Source organism: Colias philodice, chromosome 8 (genome assembly GCF_061535455.1).
Source record: "Colias philodice isolate Cphi_HAF_F1 chromosome 8, ilColPhil1 Martin Lab GWU primary, whole genome shotgun sequence".
Classification (NCBI taxonomy): Eukaryota; Metazoa; Arthropoda; class Insecta; order Lepidoptera; family Pieridae; genus Colias; species Colias philodice.
The window spans coordinates 11828856-11856211 of NC_143093.1; the positions used below are offsets into that span (position 1 = coordinate 11828856).

The 27356-nt window shown below is 33.7% G+C and overlaps 2 protein-coding genes and 1 long non-coding RNA gene across 3 annotated transcripts in view; 2 read left to right on the forward strand and 1 right to left on the reverse strand.

Moving 5' to 3' along the window:
• Positions 1 to 15820, forward strand: part of LOC149486837 (uncharacterized) — a 332103-nt gene extending 316283 nt beyond the window's left edge. The window contains exon 3 of the long non-coding RNA XR_016315994.1: positions 14879 to 15820. This is a non-coding gene — a long non-coding RNA (uncharacterized LOC149486837). The remainder of the gene's footprint in view (positions 1 to 14878) is intronic.
• A 4454-nt stretch (positions 15821 to 20274) lies between these two features.
• Positions 20275 to 23444, reverse strand: LOC149486852 (uncharacterized). Its single transcript, XM_089697920.1, has 5 exons — positions 23384 to 23444; positions 22402 to 22533; positions 21969 to 22137; positions 21212 to 21328; positions 20275 to 20546 (listed from the first exon to the last, which is right to left on the reverse strand). The coding sequence occupies exons 1-5, from the start codon at positions 23408 to 23410 to the stop codon at positions 20275 to 20277; spliced, it is 717 nt and encodes a 238-aa protein (XP_089554046.1). The 5' UTR covers positions 23411 to 23444.
• A 1464-nt stretch (positions 23445 to 24908) lies between these two features.
• On the forward strand, positions 24909 to 26931 carry LOC149486853 (uncharacterized). Its single transcript, XM_089697866.1, has 4 exons — positions 24909 to 25013; positions 25420 to 25570; positions 25891 to 26099; positions 26509 to 26931. Exons 1-4 carry the CDS (start codon positions 24909 to 24911, stop codon positions 26929 to 26931), a joined length of 888 nt encoding a protein of 295 aa, XP_089553992.1.
• Positions 26932 to 27356: the final 425 nt, after the last annotated feature.

A 27356-nucleotide genomic window follows, 5' to 3' on the forward strand; every position in this document is an offset into this window, starting at 1 on the left:
ACTGATCATTTTTTCTAAGTCTTGGTAATTTACGTGGAAAAATGTCAAGAATAGAGTTATAGTTATTTTAACATGAATCGTATATATATTGTTTGTATTATTTTATTTATATTTGTGTATTTGCAAATAATTTCTTCGAGTACAAATATAAGAAAAATACCACATTTTATTTCAGCGAAATATTTCTTAGAATAAAAATGTGAATGTATATTTTCTAGTCGATCTTTGCAACTACCCATCTTCAAATATATATTCATACAAACGAGAACTAAGAAACCGCATCGCTACTAGGTACTGTAGATATTTTTACTCAGAGTGGAAGCTAGTTTCGTAAAATTGATATTTTCTAAAACATCTCTTGAATGTATTAGGAATCGAAAATACTGTTGTTTCAATAGAATATACTAAGGAGCATATGATAGATAATAATTGAGTGTACATCAAATCATTTATAAGAAACTCCCAAGAAAATGTGAACAGGACGCAGTACCTCCTTAAATGGTAATAATTAGCAGATTTATTTAATTGTGGACTGTGGTATGTTTTATGTCCAAATTGAGTTTAAATATTATTTATTTATTTCATTTATTTCAGATAAATTTAATATCCATATAGTTGTTAGTAAAATGGCCTTAACAACTATACAGTTAGTATTATAATTCATCGTTATTATATTCAATTAATCGTTATAAAAATTGTTAGACGAAAAAAATGCAAAATTAATCAAAGAAAATCCTATTAGTACTCAAACGAGTAGATTCTTACGCGACTCACAATGATTATCTGTCTATAAAAATCATCATGAAGGCAATTTTCTTTTCCAGTTATCCTCTTTGGGTTTAACAACCTCGCCGACAAAAGCGTATGTAAATAAACTATTTATTCAAATTGAACAAAACCACTGAAGTATGTAGCTCCGTTGCTACAGGCAACTATTTGAAACAAGTAAGAAACTATGCGTAGTTACTAGTGGCACGTGGCATTAATTTATTGTTTGATTTGAAATTCACTATTCAAAATATCGAATGGAAAAATATATGTTTTGCTCTTGCAGTTCTGCATTTTATATTTTTTCATACGAATCGAATCAAATATAAACTTTTAACTTATACTCAAACTCAAATAGATATTTTTTTATTAGCGACCATTTTAACAGTTCTCCGATTTCTCCATTGTAATGAGCCTAGCTATCAAGTGCATTCAGGATTCTGACCAGTTCTTGCACCCTACTATAACAGATGAAGAAAATGACACTAATTTCTATATCTATATTAAATGTTTCGTAAAAGTTTATAATAATCCTCCAGCGACAGGGAGGATTTATGACCAATCTAACAGACTGGCTGGCAGTTAGTTTCCATTGGTAGTTGTAAGGAAGTTGTACGAGTCTATAGGTACATGTTGTTTGTCAGAGCACTTTATTTGCGATTCGGGAATTAGGTCGCTAAAGAGTCAACACGATCTTCCGTCGCTGCGCTAAATAACCGCCCAACTTTTGCTTTTCCAATTTAATTTTACATACTTAAGCAAAACTTATACTGCGAGAAAACTTATCCTCCAGAAACTCCGATATGCAGTTTCAATATTCATGCAGTAATTAAAGTACAACAATGCATATTGTTGTCTGAAATTAAAATATTTCGCACGTATTTTTGCGCTCTACATAATATTATGGTGCTAATTGAGAGCTTTGTTTCCTCTGCCTCTGGACTAAAGCACATCACTCGTATGAGACTATACAGGGTGTCCCACTATTGGTATACTAAGCGTGAAGGGACTTGTAGCTTTGCATACACTGATCACGTAAAAAATACTGAAACAACAAAATTACGTCAAAAATTTTTTGCTAAATTTTTCCTGAAAATCCACGTTTTCTTCTCTAACTTCGCACAGGAGGCATATACCGCTTCTCTAATGTGAGCATTTTGTCTATGAAAACATAATCTTAAGCGATAGCTCACATGCTGGTGGCAAATTTGGGCGGGTTGCTTATTATGGGTGTACACATAGAGTTTTAAGAATTCATCTATTTGAAAAAAAAATGCGTCTGGAATTTTATAAGTATTTTTTACGTACTCAGCGTATGCAAAACTATAACCTTCTTTGAGCTTAGTATACCAACAGTGGGACACCCTGTATCATCACTACATAGTATAAAACAAAGTCGCTTTCCCTGTCCCTATGTCCCTATGTCCCTTTGTACGCTTAAATCTTTGAAACTACGCAACGGATTTTGATGCGGTTTTTTTTAATAGATAGAGTGATTCAAGAGGAAAGTTTATATGTATAATAACATCCATTAAGTAGTGGAGAAGTACTGTTATTTTTGAGGTTTCTAATGTGATGTCGTAAAAAATTACATTTATTCCGCTTACATTGCAAACGCAGGCTGAACCCTACGAGTTTTATCAAAATAATGTACTAAGTATTATACACATTGAAAAGGTCTACAGAAAAGTCCGCGATGGTATATGTCTATCTCTTATGGATAACCCACAATAACTTTTTTTTGTCATTTACTTTTTACGACAAATAATGGCTAATTTTCGAAGCGATTTTAACCAATACAGCATTAATCCTTAACCAATTAAATACCATGGATACATTGTTCATTTAATATAGATCTATATGGTCCTTTACACCGTATGATATAAGTGAATATTTTCGAAGATATTACAGATTTAAAATTTGCGGCCGCCCGGCTATGTATTGCCGGAGCGGGCCGCTATATTTTTATACCTATACAACGTTCACAATTTTTCTGTAGTGTATTTAGTATCAGCATTGCACCCGTGCGAAGCCGGGGCGGGTCGCTAGTCTATAATATAAAAATGAATCGCAAAATGTGTTGGTAAGCGCATAACTCGAGAACGGGTGGACCGATTTCGATAATTCTTTTTTTATTATATTCCTTGAAGTACCAGGATGGTTCTTACTTCTTATGTAGAGAAAACATAAATATGTACCACGGGCGAAGCCGGGGCGGACCGCTAGTTTGTTATAAAAGTTTTACACGTTATGCAGTTCGATTGAGACAATTTAATACATTCGAAATTATTTGAATTGAATGTAATTTCATATCTACAAATAAGACAGCTTGACCTAAAAGTTACAAATGAGCCTAATCAGAAGTATATTGTAAGTCTGTATTTTTATTTTGTTAAGATTGAACAGAAATAACGCCGTCTCAGTAACTGCACGAAGCTTTGAGAGTCGTCCAACAAATCAACGAGCACTTTATACGGAACCTTTATAAATACGGCACAGAAAATCTTTCTTAAAATCACTTTTATTAGTAAAATTTTGCTGACATTAATGGAATTGCACGGAGTTTACATTGAGAATTCGTTCAATATGTACTTGATTTTATTGTAGAGTTTTTTAAAACATATTTTATTAAGACCTTATAATATAAGAAGTTCTCAATGGTTATTTCACATTGTGTACAGCGATGTAGCCTGCACTCCACACAAGTGTCATTAACACTCACACTAAGGACGATGTGACCACAACGTGAGCTGACGAGAGATATCCTATATCTAGATAATATACTGCAATCTTAGCATAAACGTCTGTCGAACTAACTAGAATGTTCGAGAATGTAAGCTGGGAATAATTATGTAGACGAGAATTGAGATGATTCGATATTGACTGATCGAAATTTGGTTCAAATAGTCTCTTGACGATGCGATGGTCCCGTTGAAACTGTTTGACGTTAATTTGAGGATAAAGAAGATCATTTAATTTACTTTTGAATTTACAGCTTAACTTTGAGAAAATCTAAATTGAAAGTGAATGAATAAGCGAAGTTGATGTTTGAGCATAAACATGTGCTTTGGCAGTAGTAAACAAGTGTGGATATGGTACGATAGTCGAAGTTTTCACGTTACATAATATTATTACGTTCTATGTTAAATTCATGTTTATTCGAGAAACAATTTTTCTGAAAATATTTCAAATTGTATCACCCGGATTTTTAGGTGCAGAGTGCAGACTAATTTGAGATTGATTAGTGATGATAGCAAACAAAAACAATAGTATTATATTATGCAACAAGTTTTCTTCGAAAAATGTAATAAATATTATTGAAAAACAAAAACATTTTGAAAATAGCTAAAAACTTTCGAAACTGCTAAAACTTATTTCCGAATTGAAATTAAAAGCGATGTTAATTAATTTAGCGCAGTTCAAGGAGTCGGAATGATAACAACGAGTTTGCTGGCGATAGGAGACCTCGTTATATCGCCGCTCCAGCCTGGAGTTTCATCATTGATAAATATATCCGATGCCCAATATCGTAGTTGAATACATAGATTTTCCGTTGAACCATTCCGTTGGTCATATACATTCACCAGAATTTGACCCTGTAGTACGTAGAAGGTTTTAGGTGAATATGCCAGGATAATTTTGAATTTATGTTTGGAATACGACTAACAGGCTGTTGTTGTTGAAATTTAATAGAAAATTAGAATTTGATTAAGAAGTTTTAAATTTCTAATTTCATTATCATCAAATAATGCGTATTTGTTTTAAATGTCCACCTCACTCAATGGTCAATCAGAAACATGGTGCCGACGTTTATTCCAAAGTTCCATAGTGCAGAACTGATGTTAAGATACATACATATAAGTAAACTAAACTCGCACATACACAATCCTTGAAAATACAAAATTATTTTCATGTTCATATTAATATGAAAAGCGCGGTTAATCGAATTAGTTTGTTTGTTTTGTTGCCTCGTGTGTTTGCTCGCCGCTGTCTCGCGGACGAAGATTTATTCCTCGGAGATGAAAGAATATTCTACTTTACCCGACTTTAAACGAGTAATAGTTGTATTTGTTCTTTGTAGTTTAATGTGCAAGTAATAAAGGGATTGATAGCTCTACCGCTTATTTCTATTTAGCCCTGTGCATAACCGCCGCTCACAAAGAAGAAAATGACGCAATTGTAATGTACCTAAGAGATTCTCAATTATTGTGCGTTTAACCATTATATTAGGCTGATCTTTTATGTATACATTTTACAGATGTTGGTATATCGGAGTTTCCATTTCAATATATTCGCGTTTTAAGACTAGATATTGTAATGATAATCATCAAGGGATATTCAATTGTTAATTGTGCAGGGTATGGTTGGAAAACAAATACTCTACAAATTGTTTTTTCTACAACTAATAATGTTCTTATTAGGAGTAACATAATTGTTGGCCAAGTAATTAAGAAGCTTTTTGGTTCTAATACGCAGGTCAAGCAAGCGTAGCCGTTGGCGGCTTGCTGCTTCATCAAGCCAATTTGCCGCGCGGCTGCCTGCTAACGGAGCGATAACTTCGCTTCTACGAACACGGTTTAACGTTAGATATTTGTTTCATACACTATAACGATTAATAAAGCTGCTAGAAGAAACGATAACACGTTTTATTACCTTTTTAATGCTAAAGGGAGCTATAAAAATCTTTGCAATGTGAATAATTTATTTTATAAATTACGAGAGAGCTAACTAAAATACTCAAATACTATAAATAACCTGTAACTAACTAAAATAAATTCATTCTTGGCATGGTATTGGATTAAATTTATTAATTACAAATTCGCGGATAAACGGCATAATGGTATTTATAGAAATTCCCTTGAATTATTTAACAGACGTTTTTTAATTTTTTATTCCAAAATATATATCAAATACTTTCATGGACTGTACAGTGTACGTTGATTGAATTCATTGCGAATGTTTATATTTGTTTGATTGCGGAAACGAATGCCAGCAAACAAAAGTATTAATGCGTTATACAAAGAGAACATTTGGAAAAAGGTCAGTAGTTGTGTGTCTGACGCACGCAAGCCCCGGGCTACCGTTATAACTTGATCTATGGAAGCGATTGCTCTAACTTTTTCTAAGACTCTTATGTAAGCTGCTTACCTATATAGTATATTGTAGAACTGATTTTTCCTTTTATATTTTTTACAGATTTCTCAAATTTTTTACACATCATATCTTTAAATACAGTTTCAGCTATACATATTTTTTACAGAATATTAGGTAGGTAATGTACCAAATTAAAATTAAATGCATACATAAGATAATAAATATTTTACCTCATCAATTTTAATTAAACACAGACAAAAATAAATCAACGATCCAGGAATCACTACGCTTGACAGGGTGTGATTGAAAGAAAAGTTTCCACAGAAAAAAGGATTATTTTATTACGAAAAGCTGAATTGAAATCCGAAAGGCCGGGCACTTTGAGAGTTGTGAGAAAGTTTACAACGGTATGCAAAGCTAAGAAAAAGTTGATTTCGGATTACATTAACTTTTATCATTCCATTCGAATTCATGAAAATTGGCACTGCAATTATAGAGCTAAATATTGACGGGCGTTTGAGGTTTTCTCACTTTGTATTCTGTATTATATTATTGTATTATGCTTTTTACGAAGAACGTGATTAAGAATTATGGCTTGAATTTAGTATGTTTATAATCTATACTTATATAATATTTGTATTATAAAGCTGAAGAGTTAGTTTGTTTGTTTAAACGCGCTAATCTCAAGAACTACTGGTCCGATTTGAAAAATTCTTTCGGTGATGGATAGCCCATTTATCGAGGAAGGCTATAGGCTATATATCATCACGCTAAGACCAATAAAAACGGAGTCACGCGGGTGAAACCGCGGAGTGCAGCTAGTATATTATAATAAATAATAATTGAGAATTAGTCCTTTCAGATTCTGAAACAGATATCCAAAATAGTGGTCCACTGCATGAATGAATTCGAAACTAGAAAGTAAATTCAGAGCTTGCTAAATCGCATAGATGAACCTTTTGTTACGAATTGTTTGTTTATATTTGCAATATAAATGCAAATAGAGCTCCTGTCGACGGAGTGAGTGTGTAAACAGCGCTGTCGTCTGCTCGCGTTTTCTTTCAATTCAGTAAACGTGTTTGTTATTATGACATTTTCTTCTTACTTCTTCATTCTAAAATTCTATTGTGATACGTCATAGAATGGTAATTTCCACGTTTTCCCGGATAAAACAAGATACAGAAGAATCAAAATTAAAACTGGGGTAAAATATCGTTTGTTTTAATCTAAGTCAGTGAGTATCTGTACACCAATTTTCATTAAAAAGTTATCATGTATACAGCAATGTTCGGTAAGATTAAAACTTTGTTTTGATGCTCATCTCAATAAAGTTATACCTTAATCCGTTTTATCCCTTTCGCGTTGAGTTTTACAAGTGTAAAACAAACAGCCAAACTTGTTTACTAATTTATTTTATTTTCTTTAGTCAGAAGATATTAAGAGCTGGATAAACTTCCACTAAAGAACGAACCAGAACGATCATCACTAATTTCCTCCCTTAAAAGTGAGGACTTTTAATAGGTTTACTTGGGGAATAAATCGTAATCGTTTACAAAATTCGTTTTGGCCTGATTGATACAATAATGTCAATCCTGGACAGATTCATTATGGAATAAGAATCGCTGAATTAATGAGATATACATCTAAATTTACAGCAGACGTTAAACGCTTGCTCGTAACAAAGGAACAAGATAAATACAATAAATTCGAGTTAGCATAACGAATCTAATTTTGGAATAATTCGTAAATCTCAACTCTTGACCCTCCGTGGGGGATGCCCGGGGGGTTACGCGGGCGGAGGGGGGGGGGGTGTGCTGTCACCCGCACAGCATAAATTTACGAAACAGGCCTACTCTCAACTCCCTGTTAAAATTAACTTCGCTGCATTAGCTCCTAATGTTATCTAATTATTTTAACTTTACCACATTGTGTGGGTTTCATGTTGACTTTCACATTTATGATTGTTTCAATTTGTTGAATACTTTTCCTTGACATTTTCTGTCCTTATTTCTTGCGGGTTAGTAAAGTAATCCATTCGAAATGCTATTATGATTATTATCATGAATAAATAATTACATAGCTATCCTCGTAGACCAAATGTAGAAGGGGTCTACGCCCGTTAGCAGTTAGACCTTGTCAGTTACTAATTACAGCATTACTGGTGGAGTATTACTACGTTTAAGTGTTTTGGGAAAGCCTCTCATTAAATAGATAAATTGGACAATTTTAACGAATTAACACATTCTATTTTATAGTCGGGATAGTAATTAAATAGGTTAATGTTACTTTTGTGTAAAGTTCAGAAATGTCTACTATTGATATTGTAAAACATAACTAAAATTATGTTTATTAGAAGAAGTTCAATACACTTCGAGAACATTTTACTTTTATCTTATCTTAGACTAGTCCTTCACCAGTCACCTATAAATTCTGGTGATGAATTTATAGGTGAGAAGCACTTACTTAGAAATCGTATTCGTTCAAAGATTATTTAATGTTCGCAACTATTTTCTGAACTTTAATTGAACTGTATGTTTCCTACAGCGAGCGGTTACGAGCTGCTGCATTGTGAAAGAAAAGCAGAAAGCTTTTCCGTCGCATTGTACTGCGCCATTGTTACAAGCTACAACTTACTGCAATTATCTACAATATGCTTCCGTGATACCAATTAATTAAATAATGATGCTCGAAGATTACGTGTTCCTACCTAATACTAAAATGTGGTACTTAGTAAATTATTGATGCGGTATTTACATCTGTAAATGTAATTTCGTACAATCTATACCTACTAATATTATAAAGCTGAACAGTTTGTTTGTTTGTTTGAACGCTCTAATCTCGGGAACTACTGGTCCGATTTGAAAAATTCTTTCAGTGTTAGATAGCCCATTTATTGAGGAAGGCTATAGGCATATCATCACGCTAAGACCAACAGAAGCTGAGCACAGCGGGTAAAACCGCGGAGCATAGCTAGTGAAAATATAAAATTCATAACACCTCACTAAACCTTTGTGTAATCACGCAATACTATTGCATTATGAAGAAGGAAAAAATTTCAAAATATTGTATACAATCTGTAGTTAGGTTCTCTACCGTTGTGTTATATCATAATTATTAAGTTAAATAAATGCAAAACAATATAATATAAGTGTATGTTTCATTCTAATTAAAGACTTTAACCCAAAAGGCTGTTTTATTTTATTTCCGAGGTTCCATCATACAATTCATGTAATCAGCCATACCTAGTGAAAAGAAATAATATATTTTTGATATTTTTTTTGTAATGAAATAAAATTAATTGTAGAGATTAAAACTATTATGACGCTTTCTAAAGTAACATCAGATTCCTACAAACTCGTAATTCCACAAACGTCGACAACATTCCTGCCCTCTCAGTTTATTTCACAAATAGTTTCTGCATGCGCTCACACCGCACACGCCCCAGATTGCGTTCTACTTGAAATCATTATAATTATTACTTATGCTTATTGAACCAAACATCAAATTTATGACAATAAAACTTTTTTATTTAATTTAATATTTAATTCATCAGAATCTATCTACAAAATATACTGACGCACACAAATCGTCCTATAATGGTATCATTGATAAATGATAACAATGAAAAATAGGAATAATAACAAAGTTATCCAGCGGCCAGCAGAACGCTCCAGTGTTTATCAGCAAATGTTTATCCCACAAACAATCCGCTACAAAGGAGAGCGCACTTGCGGCTAATGGGATGTTGCATTGTCTCCACAGACCACGCAAATGCTACCATATTATACAATTTACATTTAGGTAAGAAAAACAACAAACACGGTTCGGAATATAACGATATTTTTGTGAAATTGATCAGAAAAACTAAGTACCGGTCAAATGTGGCTACTTGACCACATTTTTTTACTTTTTCTTAGCTAACTTATTTATATTAAACTTTTATTAACATTTTATGATTTGTTCATGTCATGAATGATTTCATCATTCACTTTTACTAGGTATTTCTTTAAAATATATTGAATCTGACATTATTTACAAATAAACGTAATACAGGTCAAGTTGACACTGATGTGGTATCTTGACCTTGCACATCAGTTTTCATAGGTAGATGCTTAACATTCTTGTTTTAGGCTAAGTTGCTATTACTTTTTAATTCTTCGACTTTTTAAATATTGCAGCCCGAAGCTTTACAATAAACTGTTAGGCTCTGGCTACCTGGTCAAGTTGCCACGGGATTTGTAATGATTTCATACAAAGCATTACATGTCGGATAGGGTTGTCACAAACAAGACACAAATTTTAATGAACTATTTATTTATTAAACTAAATTTAATACATATGTATATGTATATTACTTAATACTTATAGGTATTTATTAATAGGTAAGGAAACATTTATTTTTCATTAGAAATATGCTAAATCGTTGTCATCAAAGAGAGTATAAGTATCTGGATTGTCCGAAATTTGCAGCAAATTTATTGATTTTACTATGCAAAACTCGAAACAGATAAAAAAAGGAAAAAATGCAGTCACGTTATTTTTTGTGTCAACCCTAGGCGTAGGTCAAGTTGCCACGCAGCGGTCAATGGCAACTTGACCTAACCTGAGGCATCAATGCCCAAGCAAATATTTCGACAGATGAGCCTAAAGTTGGATAGTTCCCACTGTAAAATCAATCTCTAGGGTTTATTACACAACATATCAAAACTGTACTCACCTGAGATGTGCAGTTTAAGCTCTACAAACATAATAATACTGACACCGGCAAAAGATCCTTAGTCACAGTCACACTTCGATACGTTATATTGCGAGAACCAACAGCGTTACCGCTTTAAAATTAAAATATGTTGCCAATTAATATTTTAAAAACCTACCAACATCGATACGTTAGGTCAATTTGCTTTCAATTCTACAAAATTTGATATTTTGTTGTTAAACGGAAGGTGTGGTCAAGTTGCCAAGTAAAGGTCAAGTAGCCACATTTGACGGTAAATGTAATGTAAAGAAAAATCATACAATCCTCTAAAATTCACTATAAGTTTTAAAAAGATAAAATTGTACTATGTTTAACTATTGCACATTTTCTAATGTTTAAACGAGTAAGATAGCATAATAATTTCATAAAACTGGCGATAGAGGACATTATCCATGCCCAGAGGACCACCGCAAGTCGCAGAGGTCTAACGGTCTCTGGCGCGCTGCCAGTGACGCCCATCGTGAGGCATTAGCTTTACTTAGTGTCATATTTCGATACATGATCCATTTTCATGTTAGAACCTGATATTCTATTTTATAATTTTCTTGCTTCCATGCTGTTAATGTCGCCGGAAGATAAATTTCAGATACGTCAACATGACGAAAATATGTAGAAAGCAGATGTTAAGTTTTCGGTCTTCGATCTTCTATTTTAAGGTACCTGTGTGGGATCGTAAAAACCATCAACTTCTTCGCATGCTTCAAAATTATTTTCATCCTTTAAATGGAGACCTGTCCAATAAGAGGACCTGTTTTCTTTTCTGGTCCGAATTTTTTTAACGTGTCCAGTGGCCATATAATTGTAAACTGCACTTGATTTACTGCATTTAAACTGAAATATACCTATAGACATTCAAAATGTATAGTGACCTCACCTTGTAGGTGGTCTAGGTTCAAGTCGATCTTATAATGAGTTCATGTAAATTCATGCATTAACCCCGAAGCTCGTGAGTTATGCGGACGCTACGCAGGATTCTAATTTCGCAACCCAGTAATTGGCTAACAGCTGCTTCTGACTTAATTATATTCATTATTGGACCCTTTCGGACATTAATTAATTATATGTGAACTCAACTTTTCCTCTTAATTATTAAACGACTAAAGAGGAGTGTAACGTTTAAGGGTTATTAATTTTCATACATTCTCGTATGTATGTATACGAAAATCTATTTATTTAACCAGCTGTCTCAATAGTTAAATTAATTAAATTTTTGTTGTTCTATAACGATTACTGACACGGACTTTTTTAACAAGTGAGCTGAACAATATACCTTTGGGAAAATGTCAGGGAATATATTTTAAAACGTTTGCATAAAATAGAAAGACTTGACTAAAATTATTAAACTTTGATCGGAGTGTGGATCGGAGTCTCGCACAGGTAGGACTTAGATAAAACGTATCTACCATTTGTTTCAAACCAAGTTATGAAAATGATATAAAGTGGCACTTTATTTCAAGTTCAATCAATTATAATAATTGATCTAAATACACAAAACATCACATTTCTTCTATTAATAATAGTTTATTAGAATAAAAATATTAAGTTAATCATTTAAGATTTTCGTAAACAACCTAAGTAGAAAAGATATTGTTAAATTTACTTTTCTGAAACCTTTCTTAGTTGCAAGGGAATACACGATATTATCTCAAGTGTACCTCTCCACTATAAATGTTTCTCAAACAATTACTGAAATTCAGTAGAAAAGTATAGAAAAAGTAGTATACTATTTGTACCTACAAGAGTTACAACGATAAATTTAAATTATAATTTAATGGAATGAAATAGTTAATTAGAAAATATTAAAGTGACTGATCCGTCTCTACCATTCAATGACTACTTTAATTATAAAATTTATACTTTAATTATTGTAATAATATACTTACATAACCATGCCAAACTAACACGAAAAAATAACAGACAACGGTACTCGAAACTTCCAGAAAGTTTCATTGAAATTGAACAAAGTCCACTTGAGTTTCTGCGATGCCTCCGACGATAAGTTTAAACACTTTAAAGCCGACGGACGTGCTAATCGCGGGCTAGCCCGGGGGGAGCTGCTAGGAGGGGGGGGGGGGGTTCAGATTATCGCACCGCACATCACTCATGATATGACGCCGGCTTTCCTGCCGCATTGCCGTATGTTACTTGATTTTCTAGTTCACTTTAATTGATGTTTAGGTGGAGCTCGCGATAATAGTTTGACCTTCACAATTTTCTTTTGCATTTTCGTTTTGATTATGCGGTATTGCGGAACTGATGTCATATAACGAATATTCTTCGTGTGGTGGTTACTTAGGGTGGTGATAGTTTACAAATGAAAAGCGGTTTATATCAAATTGAAAGTAATAAAAATAGTAACACAATTTTAAATGCCTAGAAGTAGTGAACTTCAAAATGTAATGTTAATTACAATTTAATTTTCAGAAACTCAAATAAATACAATTTTTTACTAAACTTTCCAACCTTTCTTATTCTATAGCTTAATCTTATCAGTCAATTAGATAGATAATTTCCGAGTTTCTAAACTACCTCTCTAAAGTAGAGATAACGTGGCGTTCTAAAACTAACTATCTAATGTCACTTAAGGTGGGTTCCAACTTTAGAGCGAGTACATGCAAATGCTCAATTTAAATAAATTACAATAAAGTGTACGAAACGAAGCAGCAGCAGTTGTGAAGTGCCATTATTCACTCCTCTGCTAATTAATACTTGTTTAAGTTTATCTCCATAACGACTACCTACAAGAAATTAATTTTATTTCACTCCTACTCGCTCACTTGTTAATGTGCTGGATAATTTCAATCTCATTGAACATCAGTGCATTTATTCATTTGGAGGGAAATTTCAACAGTCAAGCCAAGGCATATGAATTACAGTTAGCAATCATTTTATCACACTCGTAATAGTGAACGCCAGGGAAAATGGTCACGTTTTATAAAAGAGAACTTCATTTGTTCAATGTTTATCTAAACGTTGACATACATTATCATCAAATCAAAAAAATATCGGCAATAAGGTTTGAAATCCAATATCTAAAAAAACTATTTACCTATAAATGAAAAGAATAATTCCTTAGAAGATAACAGCTCGCCATAAGCATTACCATATTAATGTCCACACAATCGTACTTGAAAGACAATAAATGCACCAGTGAGTTTTGTTATGTTCGGTCATAACTTGGAAGTGGCAATGAGAGTGCAGAAGCGTAATTATGCTAATCAAGATATCGACTGTTTGCGGCGCCGCTCGGCCGCGCGACGCCGCGCCGCCTCACGCCGCCCGACGCCGCCGCAGCCTACGCACCTGTAGGCTACTTGCGCCCTACTTTCGTCTTACTGATTTTTCGGATAAGTGGAAATTTCGGGAATATACGTCGCTTGTTTTTTATTTTTTTATAGAACACGGTTACTAAATCTAGAGATGCTTTTCTCAATAGTCCTATTTCTTCAATACAAGGCATTTTTTTTTAATTAGTAGGCTTGGGTGTACTTGTTTTAATTTGTGTTTAGAACTTCATATTTAGCCTTTTTGAAATGAAATAAAAGGATTCATTCGATTTAAGAGAGAAGAGAAGAAAGAGCTACTGTCTAGCTGTCTTAAATGAAGTTGAAACAAAATTCATGTTTGAATTTAAAATTGCTTACGGGCATTGCACAATTACATGGATCGTGACATTCCATCCGTGCATTATATTATAAAGCCTAACATGAAACAGAAGCCATGATATATGCGTAGCAGCTGTCAATGTAGATACATTTCTATTGTACGGAAATATGACAAACGCTCACACGTAGCATGACGTCGTTGCACGTAGCACTGCACAACGCATTTACAGAGGCGCTTTTTTTTGCCTTTGTTAATTTTCATATCAGATAATATCACTTTCTAACAGGTGACCCACAAGCTCAACTGAGCTAACAAAAACCCTTTATCAGAAGTTCAATCGTTGTAAAGACTGACCATATATACATTAACTACGTTATTATAGATAAGGATATATCCCAAGTATGAAGGTACGATGCCAGGCAGACGTCGCGTGCGAGCGTGAGCTGCACTAAGTGGGAACGGGTAGATAAACGCGCCGGCAGCACGACACATAGCATCCTATTTAAAGTTGGGGTTAACTATCTCCTGATAAGAAGTCCTTCGTGTTCCGTAATAGTATCCAAGTTGGAATTTAGTATATAAATTACGTCATTAAAAACAATTTGAATTTGCATTGCAAAGAACAAATTAGATTTTTCTTAACTTAAATTATAGGATAAAATTATAGGTAGGGTCAACCGGGGCAAATGCAACTATGGGGCTATGGCAACTAGTTATCATAACTAATTTATTAGAGTTGTTGTAATAAATCGCCACCTATGATTCAATAGCTCAACGACTAATAAATCTTTCAAGTAATAGATGGTGCCCCTACGATGAAAACTATTTGATTGATAGGCCATTGTGTCAAACCGCTATTTTGAAGTTGGTGTGCGTAAAAACAGGTGTCGAGTTTTGCAGACAAAAAAATTGTTTAGTTGTGATTTTTTGCAGGTGTTTTTGATTGGACGCGATTATCACAAGCCGTTAAGCATATTTCATTTATATTTTTAGTGCGTTAGTTGACTCTATTTTGTGTTATTGATGCAGTTACAATTGCCTCATGAAAATTTCACTGTGGGGTTATTGCAACTGTGAGGTTAGTTACAATAGCCCCTTATATTTTTGTATGAAACTAAAAACACTAGTGATGTGACAGTGTCGATATTTTTATTATGTATCCTTCTTGGTAGTCAAAATATATTTTCTTTATGATTAATTAAAGAAGAACCATCGATTATTTCTTCGATATTATACCCAGAGACGGGTTCATAAGTAAAATTCAAATTAGATAAAGCGTGATTAAAGAATATAAGTAACTAAAAACGATAGGTAGGATAGTTCTGTGATTGTTCAAGTAATTTTTAGTAAACGGTTGATTAACTAATAAACGTATTTTGTTTGGTTTACGTTTTTAACAATATTTAACATAAAGAATATTATTTGTTCTGACCAAAAACTAAAATTGACTTAGTAGGTAGTACACTGTTATTTTATTTGTTGCGATTTAAAGTGGTAAATCAAAGTAGGTACATGAGTTTTTCCTCTAAATAATGCGGCGCCATCTACGATCGCAACGTTATTGTATAGATAACGTTATTGTATATATATATATATTAGGGTGGAGTGATAATGTATGAAAGAAATTTTTTTTTTGTTTTTTTCAAACGGCATAGCGACAGAAAGGTGCCTTTTAATGAGTGAATTCAGCATACAAAATATTGTTTACCTGTCTTGATGTTTTGAGGTGCCCCAACGCAATTGAAAATTAGAAAAATATGATTTTTCGCAAACTTTGATTTCTTTTTTAATCACAGTATTTTTATGGCCGTCAAGTCTATTATATAACAAACTACTTTGTGATACACTAAATAATAGCCTGATTAGTTGTTTTAACGTATTTCATTAATGAAAATGATATTATAGAGGAATGAAAATATCAGAAATAAGTAATTATTTAGTACTAGCTGCGCTCGCGGTTGCCTCGCGCTTTCACCCGCGTGGCTCCGCTCCTGTTAATCTAAGCGTAATGATATGTAACCTATAGCTTTCCTCGATAAATGGGCTATCTAACACCGAAAGAACTTTTAAAATCGGACCAGTAGTTCTTGAGATTAACGCGTTCAAACAAACAATATCTTCAGCTTTATAATATTAGTATAGATTATAATATTAGTATAGATAACGCTGTTTTTTTTTTTCAAAATTAGGCATTAGCAGTCGTGATACTGATGCTCTTGCCATTATAAAATCATTTTGTTTACTTTTTCAGCAAACTGCACTTGAAGCTTATGTCACCAATTTGATAATATGCTTTACGGCCTGGGCAAGGCATAGAAAATCTTTGATATTCTGAAACGTAGTCAAACCGCTTTTCACGATGTCTTTTAAGGTTTCTTCAGATAAATTAGAAGTCAGAGGCTCAGTTTTCTTACATTCTTGCCACATAGTTAAGTCAGTATAATCTTTTGAGCAAGTACAAGAGAGTTAAAAAAAATGCATTTGCAACTTCAAATATCAAATAACCTTTGGTACTGAGTGACAAAATACTTCAGTTATCTTTTCTTGTTCTTTTTTGTTAGTTTGTCGGTCTTGATAAGGTTATAATAAGCGTCTATATTCATCGAATATGGTGTGTCGAATATGTTGTAGTACTCTATTAAAGCTAATAGTGGGAAGCGATGCTTTTCGCCACACATCAAACATTTCCGTAGCTAATCTTTCGGATAAATCATGAATTTTGTTATTTTATCAGGTTTAAATTCATATCTAATAAATAAGTAATAGTTTCTTAGCATCAGTACAAGTTGGTAATTGAGACACTGGGTACTTCTCTGGCAAACAAAATACAGGACAACATGGCGTTTGTCGTATTTTGACTTACAACACTTTACTGTAACAAAGCCAAATTATAGATAGAACTCACATCAAAAATATTAAATTATGATCTTAATTGTATTTACGTGTAAAATGTAATTAAGAAATATTACTAACATTAGTGTTATTTCCTTAACGGCACTGTTTAAAGTCAACGTTTCCTACAATAAGAGTCGGCGCAAACGGGCCACCGACCAGAGCCACTGGTAGCCAGCGATAGCCACTTTTTTATATATTGAAATATTATGTATTCTGTATCTTCCTGTTGGCAACCAACGAGATAACACAGAATCTGATTTAGCGTTAATTTGTCAAAATTAAACTTTAATGATTTTTGACTAAATTTTTTGAATTTCTGAAAGTTCATGATGTTGGGGGCACCTCTAATGTATCATCTGCAAAGTATAATTTTGCATGTGTATTTATGAGCAATAATGACATCTTTTTACAGGTATGCCGAAACGAAAATGCAAAAAAAATATTTTTCACTCCACCCTAAGTAATATATATATAGAATAATAAAAATATATCGATGAATAAGTTTTTTGCATTCCCCACACTAATTCTCTAACAAATAGTTGCATTTGCCCCACAATCAGAAAAATAAGATTTTTCCTGAAAACTCGTTCTTGCTACACGGTAATCCAGTTCAAAATCCTATGAATAACATGAAATCTCATAAATATATTCTATATTCGTTGTTTTATATGAAATAGAAGAAGAGCTATGGCAGTTAGTTGCATTTACCCCCGACTAGGGGTTAATGTAACTTTTTCTACCAATTTTAGGAAATATTCTCACTACCAGTTATTTATAAGACTACTGTATTGCTTGATTGGTTGAAAATAATCTTGAATAAATACAAAAATCACTAAATGGGTCAAATAAATGACCAAATATAAAAGGAGATAACTGCAACCGATCAAACTTGACACTTGTTATTTTTTAGTTGCATTTGCCCCGGTTGACCCTACATATTAATATTATGTTAGTCACAAAAAATACATGACCTACCTAGTAGCTCATAATTTAAAGATAACAAATTAAAAAAAAATTCCTTTGTATAAGTATGTAGGTATATATAAGTATCGACACAGATTTCTGTTAAAGGTTGTCGTAACAAAGCCGACCATATTATGTAGAGTAGTGTCATGTAGAGTATCCGTTCTTTTTCGATGGAAAAAACATATATAACTACTCTTGGTTACAGGTTTCGATATGTTATAGTGATAACTGACCGGCATGCCGCGGGTCGATCTGCGCGTGCAGGATGGAGATGGGCGCGACGATGGCGGGCAGCGTGCGCGACCGCAGCAGGGGCGGCGGCGCGCGCCTCCCGCCCAGCGCCTCCGCCGCCGCTGCCGCCGCCGCCGCAGCACTGTGCAGTAACACAAGGGTAACCGATTATAGTGGATTAGATAACTAGAAACGTGTTTCTTGTATGTGAGCGTAGACTATAGCTTGTGTGAATATCAACTACTTAAAATAAATATGTTTTAGTTGATATTCGTCAATACCATGCATTGTAGGTTTAGGAATTTTTGCTAGTATGTAAAATAGACATGTCTGAAATCTCCATAAATTTGATATTATCTGTTTCTGTTTTGTGTTTTTCTCAGAGCTTCAGTATTCAAAATTAAAAAAAAATAGGTAAATTATACTACTTTAGTTAGCATTAATACATTGAACCTTCTCATGGCTATAATTATTGTTATATCAATAACATTTATAACTTCACGTAAATTTATTTCATTAATAAATTATGTTTATATAAGTATATGTTCAGTGTTCACTGCTACCAACGTAATCCATACTAATATAAATGCGAAAGTAACTCTGTGTGTCTGTTACTCAATCACGCCTAAACTACTGAACCAATTTTCATGAAATTAGGTATGGAGATATTTTGATACCCGAGAAAGGACATAGGCTACTTTTTATCCCGGGAAAATGACGCAATCCCGGAAATCCCACGGGAACGGGAACTATGCGGGTTTTTCTTTTACTGCGCGGGCGAAGCCGCGGGCGGAAACCTAGTGTATTTATAATATCACAATGAATTCTCGTAATCGATTCAGAAAGCTCAGCTTAATAATAATGATTACTGTAGAAGTAAACTATGTATTACGACCAAATGTATCGTAATATATCATCTGGAGACTGTTAATCTTCGCACATCGTTCCTTATCTATATCCTTAATGTCTGAACACGAAATGAACCACAAAACATGTTTTATTTTTCTTGTAACATAACGAATATCTTTAATACATTAGTCTCTAGATTCGTTTTTAACCGACTTCAAAAAAAGGAGGAGGTTATCAATTCGGCCGGTATGTTTTTTTATGTATGTACACCGATTTCTCCGTGGTTTCTGAACCGATATACGTTATTCTTTTTTTGTTTGATGCGGAATGGTGTCGAATTGGTCCCATAAAAATTTTAGGATAATTTTAGGATAGGCCCAGTAGTTTTTATTTTATGAGCATTTTTGTCTGATCTCGATGACTTAATTGAAATATAGCAAGTACACTAAGTAGCACTTCCCGGTAACCGATTGAGCTGAAATTTTGTATACGTATATAAATTGGATAGCAATGAAACATTATCATGACATAGAGCTTATTTGATGATGGAATCGAAAGGTAAGGTAGGGAATAGGAACTCAGTAATATATTGACTCAACTTTATCGAGTTTGGGCTCGTTTGATTCGTGTTGAAAAATACACTAAAAAGTATTAAATAAAAATAACTACGTTAAAACAACCGACTTTTAAAACGGAAAAGTCAAAAATAAAAAAGATTGATATTATTAATTACTACATATTATTTAGATGTGCTATTTATTAAATAGGTTTGAAGTCGGTGCCCAGCACTAAGCAATTAGTATTAAGCCCGTGCACCGACATCAAACCTTTTTAATAAATAGCACATCCAAATAATATAATATAGTAATTAATAATATCAATTAATCTTTTTTATTTTGACTTTTCCGTTTTTGAAGTCGGTTGTTTTTAACGTAGTTATTTTTGTTATTAAGCAAACTTAAGTACTGACAATTTTAAGACTAAACAACCTGCAAAATTTTATAAGATACTTATAAAATCACTGTTGATTTCGGTACACGAAAAAGAGGTATATAAATTATAAATAAAACACATTTCTTATACAATGCCTTTAATAATGAACCATTAACTTAGTCAGCGTCCCTTTCGATCGGACTTGTATTCTCAATAGTTGTAACTTCTGTAGTGGTCGTCGTCTTTGTAGTCTTCACAGCAGTGACCTTAGCCGCGGATTTGCTTGACTCTTTAGTTGCTTTACTCCTTATGGTTTTACTATCAGTCGCGTTAGAGCCTTGTCTTCGAGATTCTAAGTCATCATCTACGATCTCTAGTTGTTTATTTTGCATTTCATTTCTAATATCACTTATATTTTGTTTCTCACACACACTTCTAACTGCAGCACCTGTAAGTTTAATATAACAGTTCTAAATTGTAGTTGGAACAGCAAAGGAATTTATTTATTAATACAAAATAGCCTGGTAGTAGCGGCTGCGTTTTGTTACTACAAGCGTGCACTGAATAAATGAACAGAGATATTACAGTCTACTTTGTGTATTATTATGTTTACCAACGATAATGCAATAGGTGCGTATATATGTAGCCTGAAAAGTATATATGTGGGATGATGAGGTGAGATGTATGATTAATTGATGTTTCTGAACGTGTAAGATTACTTTCTGAACGATGATTAGAATGGAAGAACTATGAGCGAATCAATGAGTGAATGTGAATGTGAAGTAGAGAGCGAATGAGGAATGATCTTTCTCTTTTTCATTGGGATCGTGGGTGAAGACGGCTGTTTCTCTGTAAGATGTTTTCTAAAAATTAAGATTGTGGTCCGAAAATAAATCTCAAGAAGTTCAAAGTGTTTTTCATTTGGCCCCGATCCTACATATATGTACAAATAAAATTATGAATGTAAGCAGAAACATACTGCTAAAAAATGCAACTAAACTTTACCTAAATTTATATTGTACTTAAATGAAGCCTGTCTCTATAAGGAATATTTACCAAATCGCGTTTTAAAATTTAGTCCCTAATTTATGAGTTAAGCTGTATATTATTTACCCGAAAACAGATAATGAAGTCCCGGAATATGTACAGCGCCGTCTCCCACGTCAAGTTGGACGTGCGCGCGCCCCACGTTTGAGATTCCTGTGGACTCCAGCACCAGAGAACTATTCCCTGGAATGTGTGTTAATTACATTCACGAATACTGCTTCATTGCTGTGTAATTAATAAAAATATATATATTATATTTATATGTATTTCATTCCATTTCTGGATTGAGATTATCGACTATTATTACCCTACAGTAATGATACTGAAGTTCGGAAGGCATATCTGTAATAATAAAATAACTATAATCAGGCTTAAGTTGTACGGCGACGTAATCGTCTTATTGGCGGATGTGTCACGAGCGCGTGATATAGGTAAAGATTAATCAGAAATCGACCGCAAGGCAATTACTGTGACCTCCGATACCCCAGCTTGTCGCAGCTCCAAACCGCACTCACTCCATACGTTACAGCTAACAGGCCCCGGAGTGCCGCACCTAGTGCCGCACGGCTGGCCAAAATAGAAACTATTACATGTCACGTTCTCATACTATGTGCACCGGGTAATTCTGGAAATGGCCAATTGATGTGCACACTTTAGCGTGCGGAGCGTTTGGTCTATATTTTAAGCATTCTATTCAAATACAATGGAAATTGTATTGTACTTGGATTAATCACGTATTCAACATTGAGACCTTACTATTCGTTGGCATAGAATAGGCATAGAATAGAATCAGGGTTGTAGATAAACTGTTAATTGTCTTTACCACTTTCTCCGAATTTGAGAAAAGCTTCCGTGTCCCCAACAGCACTTAAACCCTGTGCTTTCATCTTCAAATCAATGTTTTTTGGGAGATTCTCGCATTTAATCCCATCTGATGGTGGATCTTGTTTGCGCTTTCGCTTGTCACGAACTTCTTTTAACTTTGCTTCTAGCTGTAGAATTATTAATCATAAAGTATATAAAATTTACAATGAAATATAAATATCTAATCAAAGATGTTTACTGTGCAACTGGACATTACATAGTGCAAGCGAATTTTTTATTTACTTAAAAAAGCATATTCATAGAAAAAGTTCCCTTTAAAGTCTAAACCACAAAGAAAATATACAATGAAGAAGAGGCACGAAACTGTCTTGAGCTCCTTATTTATAGCCCATAAAACTTTACAAACTATTCCTTTAAAGCAAAATTAATACCATTTCTAGGAGAATGTCCTTTTGTTCTAGGAAGGCTTCGTCAACGATGTCATTTCTTCGCTTGGGATCGAGTGCTGGCTTCATGGTGGAAGCTGCCGTTACATGCTCAGCAAATATGCTCCACGATAGCGCCTTTAAATATTCAATATATTTTATCAAAAATCAATAAACTTTCATTACTATGAAACGTCTACTTTCATTTCATTAAATTTACAAAAAAATATGAAACTACAGTTTTAATTTGTAAAGCGCAATGCGCAATGATTAATGAAGTCTCAAAGGTTATACTTAAAATTTTAAATTTTATCAAAATAGAAAAGTTTATTTCCAAAGGTTTTACTTCACCAACATAAATAAAAACATGAATCTGAACAAAAACGTGATTCAGTATTCACTAAAAATTAAACTGACAAATTCGAAATTAGCTAACTACTCAATCCCATTATCTTCTTGTATAATGAACATAAAGCTCGTTGTGGATCCACTCCTAATTCTAATAATATTAGTCTAAGTTTATCTTAACACAATATTTGGCGCGAACTTCTGAAACACAACAGCTTGACTGATTTACATTTAAAACGAGTGTCTGCGTCTCACTCGAGATGTTAACTTCGGCGTATTGACAGAGACGATACAATCAACACCAATTACATTAATGTCAATACACAACTTGCTGGGACCATCGCATGTTTGCTTACTGAACTTTGTTGAGACACGGATATAATTCTCTTTGTAATTTGGACAAAACACTAGCGCATCGTTTTGTATAGCAGCTCGCTGCTAAGAGAGTCGTAGGTAAATCAGGAGCTATATCGTAGAAAGTGACCTGAAAATAACCTGCTCTTGATTCCATAATTAAATTTTTAAGGTAGCTTGTAAAGGTATTTAGAGCGTACAGAACTACAGTAAAATTATTATTACCGATATTTGGACGAGTATAAATCACAAAAGCGACTCAAATGAGTTATCGGCCATAACCTACCAGAATAGCGAGAGACGTGGGCTCCATGAGCGGGCTGCGAGCGGCGGTCTGCGGGCGGCACGCTGCGATTGGACGCGATTGGCGAATGTTTACGACTCAAATCAATGTTTATAAATAAATACAATTTAAATGCATTTTATTACTTTCGCCGATGGAAAACGCACTGTAAAGGAATAAATTGGTTATGCCTGTTTCTGTAAACCGCAGACAATGCGGTTAATATAAACGGGTTAGATACTAAATCGGTTATTGGCTGTTACACTAATAATTTATCAATAATGGGATTATTGGACATCTTTTGGTTGAATAAAATCTTTAAATTTGGTTGAATAATATTGTATTAATTTTTTCTCATTACCCTATTGTCTTTAAAACAAATATGAAGGGAAATGGGGATAATAAAAAGTAAAAATGACTCGTTATTTTTAAATTGGCAATTTGGTAAAGGTCTGCAAGAGTCACTTGGGGCCACGGGTTTGCTACAGTAACTTGCGCACACAAACTTCATATTTGAACAACGAAAATGATTTCGATATTGGATATTAATATCCAATATCGAAATAATCAATATAATTATTGACAATGGATTTATGAAATTCATTCATACAGACTCGATATAATAAGTAATTGCAAATTCTGAATCGGATCTACAAAACTGAGATTGAAAAAAAACTTCATGCCTAGTTCTAGGTCTCTCACTCTGTTTTATTATCCGAGTTGTACTTGTATAGATAATCTAGAAAACGTGTAGAAATGGCAGAGTCGAATTTTTATTAAGAGTAAGTATATAAGTTTTAATCTATACTAATAATATTATAAAGCTGAAGAGTTTGTTTGTTTGAACACGCAAATCTCAGGAACTACTGGTCCAATTTGAAAAATTCTTTCGGTGTTAGATAGCCCATTTATCTAGGAACGCTATAGGCTAAAATATCATTACCAACAGGAACGGAGCTATGACGGTGAAACCGCGAAGCATAGCTAGTGTTTCTATATTTTTGTTTTCATCATAATAATTATAATTTATAATATATTTTCATTCACTAGAGCTCCAGATTATAATTTGAGTTAAATGGTTTCTTAAATAACATATTAATATACATTTCACATATTTTATTCATTAGGTAATACATCGTGTCTTATTCCCCTGAATCCTTAAGTTACGTGTACGAAATTAAACGAATTTAAATATAAAGTGTTGTCTCTTTTAAGTTTTCTCTTTATTATTCTTCCATGTAAAGACTGTGATGCTCTATATTGTGTCACAATAAATTTAGATGTTTTTATTTTTGTATCGCATTAGTGATCAGTGTGTTAGTGGTATAAAAATACAATTTCTCTCGGTATATATTAAGATAATTCGTTATTGATTAGATAAGACTGAATTATATCAAGATATACATAACGCGTAGAGCGCTACTTCGGCAAGTATTTTAAAATTGTGCGAAAAGTAAACAACACAATTAAATGAAAATGATTACGCAAGCATGTCCATAAAACCCGAATCCAATAAACGATCAAATCGATGTTGCGAAATCGTCGGAATTCGATTTGCCCTGAATTTCAAACGAATCGTTATTCGTTCTGGTCTCGTCGCAGAATTCTACAAATTCCCAACTCCTGGAGAACGGTATTATAAAGTTTTTTCGTTAACGCGCCCCTATTGTAAGGAACTGTTAGCTCTTTAAAACAATCCCTGGAAAATTCTATTTCTGAACGCTAATAATTGTGGCCGAAGTTACGCTTTATTTGCTTTTTCAATGAAAATTGCCTTTTACCTAATTTCAATTATGATAAGAATCGATCTCGATAATATCTTTTAGTTTAATTGAGGTTATATTTATCGTAACATTTAATTTTATTTCTGAAAAGCAGACTATAAATCTACTTACTACAATGCTTATCGAATTCCTAAGTTATGTATAATATAAGGAAATTCTAAACAATTAAAATTGGCAAAAAATGAATCATTTTAATCCGAATAATAATTATCCACCGTTCTATAGTATCTAAGTACATTCATTAACTAGAAGTAGGTGACGATGTATCGCTTGCTGCTGTTTGTCTGCTTGTCGCTGGCGCGGGGCCGGGACACCAGATTCTTCAAGACGCTGCCAGCCGTCACCAACTCGCTGGTCAATCTTGGCAAGATGGATATCGCCTTCTATATCAACGCGAAACCGCAAGGTAATAAATGTTTTATCCATTAATGTCACTAATATTATTTTTAAAGTTATAGATTAGGCTAAATTGTATTTAGAAATTGTTCTGAAATGCCTAGATCTAAGCCTAGATATTGTTAGATAACTTTGTGCGACAATGGCATATTGGGAATTATCGTTAGAAAGACTTTAGTCATAAATGCAATATTATGTTTTACCCATGTTACAATATACCTTATTATGATGTATTTAATATTTATTTATATAATATGAAGTGTGTTATAAAACCACGAGTCACAAAAATTATTTTAAAGATTAGCTTAATATATTTTTTTATGATTTCAGATCTCAAGCCGGACGTAGCACATACAAACACGTTCCTGACCCCTTCGGAGGCAGCAGACGAGCCGTGTCCCTGCTCGAGCCTGAAGTACTTGAAGGACGCGTCCCGCAGCCAGCCCTCCGACATTCTCAGCAGGATCCTCACCAACAACGACCTCTTCTCGTTCCGCGAACCCAGCATGTCCACTCTATGCTGTGACTCTCATGAACAGGTAGGCATTTCGTACAAATATTTATATTTCAATAATTTACCATGACCCGTTATTGTATTCAATACATTCGTAGAAGAATGAAGATTCTTAGCCCGCAATTAAATTTTACCAAGTAAACTATGGTACTTAAATAAATATGTAGTACCTAAATAATGATAATTATTATATCGCAGCTTCATAAAATCACAAATACCTTTTAACCCATTGAGCCCCGAACGGCCCGATCGGTCCACGACACAATAGATTTTCTATTGTGTCTGTGATTCCGGGGCCTGAGTTATTAAGAAAGTATATCGTATACAAACAATACGATCATTATTGAACCATGAATCCTTTTATGTACCTACTCTTGTATTTTACAAACTATTATAGCTGTATCCTGTATCTTTAAATTAAACTTTTATTTCAGGTGCGAGAAGATTCAATTGTATTCGAATTCGGGCCAAAACAGAGTCAAATGATTGCCAACCCCGCGCCGTCGAGCCGCTTTCCGATACCCTTCCTCATTGACAACCTGATTGCCAATAAACCACTCAACATTCAGACTTCACCGACGAAACATAAGTTTGTCGAACTACTCTTGTTTCCACAGAAAAAGGAAATCGCTTTGGATTTGGGAAAAATAATGAAGAAGAAAGATATCCATAAAGAAGGTACTATAAAAATAGTTGGAGACAAGGAAATTCGAAATGACTTCAAAACCATGAAATTCATACCGCCTCTGTCGGCTTCCGTTAAGAAGGATTTAACGGTTCAAGAGAATAAAAATAAAATAGACATCAACAAACAGGACGAAGCCAACGCTAACACTAGCAAGGCTAATGTTGTTTGAGCTGCTTTGTCAGATTGTTTATTTAATCTGAATGAATAAAACGAGTAAAATAAATTATTTTGTGTTTTTTTTAAACATTGCTTGTTGGTAAAAATACAAACCTCAATGCCACGTATAAAATACTGAATAATACAAAAAAAAACGTTTTTTTTGAATAACGTATTTTACAAACTCATCTAAACCACAGAATACACAACATTTACCTTATTTGCTTGAAATCTCAAATGTTAGAATAAAGATATGTTATACAGCAATGAGCAGAGCTACTTAATTTGCGAGCTCTGCAAAAGATTAGGTCGCGTACGTGAGGTGAACGGCAAGCACTCATCTCCATACCGCCGCAGATTGCGTCGCTCCCTTTCCTGTAATACCTACTGCTTCACAGCCGAGCCGCTTCATCATTTGCGAACGAAATCGCGATGAAA

What these genes read in the sequence shown, in the direction of transcription:
- LOC149486852 (XM_089697920.1), bottom strand. Translation starts at nt 23,410, where the DNA reads ATGGAGCCCACGTCTCTCGCTATTCTG. An exon ending in CCACGTCTCTCGCTATTCTG is followed by an intron (nt 22,534 to 23,383) that starts GTAGGTTATGGC and finishes GAATATTTAAAG; the next exon opens with GCGCTATCGTGGAGCATATT. An exon ending in AGGACATTCTCCTAGAAATG is followed by an intron (nt 22,138 to 22,401) that starts GTATTAATTTTG and finishes ATAATTCTACAG; the next exon opens with CTAGAAGCAAAGTTAAAAGA.
- LOC149486853 (XM_089697866.1), top strand. Translation starts at nt 24,909, where the DNA reads ATGTTGCGAAATCGTCGGAATTCGATTTGCCCTGAATTTCAAACGAAT. An exon ending in TTCCCAACTCCTGGAGAACG is followed by an intron (nt 25,014 to 25,419) that starts GTATTATAAAGT and finishes AACTAGAAGTAG; the next exon opens with GTGACGATGTATCGCTTGCT. An exon ending in TATCAACGCGAAACCGCAAG is followed by an intron (nt 25,571 to 25,890) that starts GTAATAAATGTT and finishes TTATGATTTCAG; the next exon opens with ATCTCAAGCCGGACGTAGCA.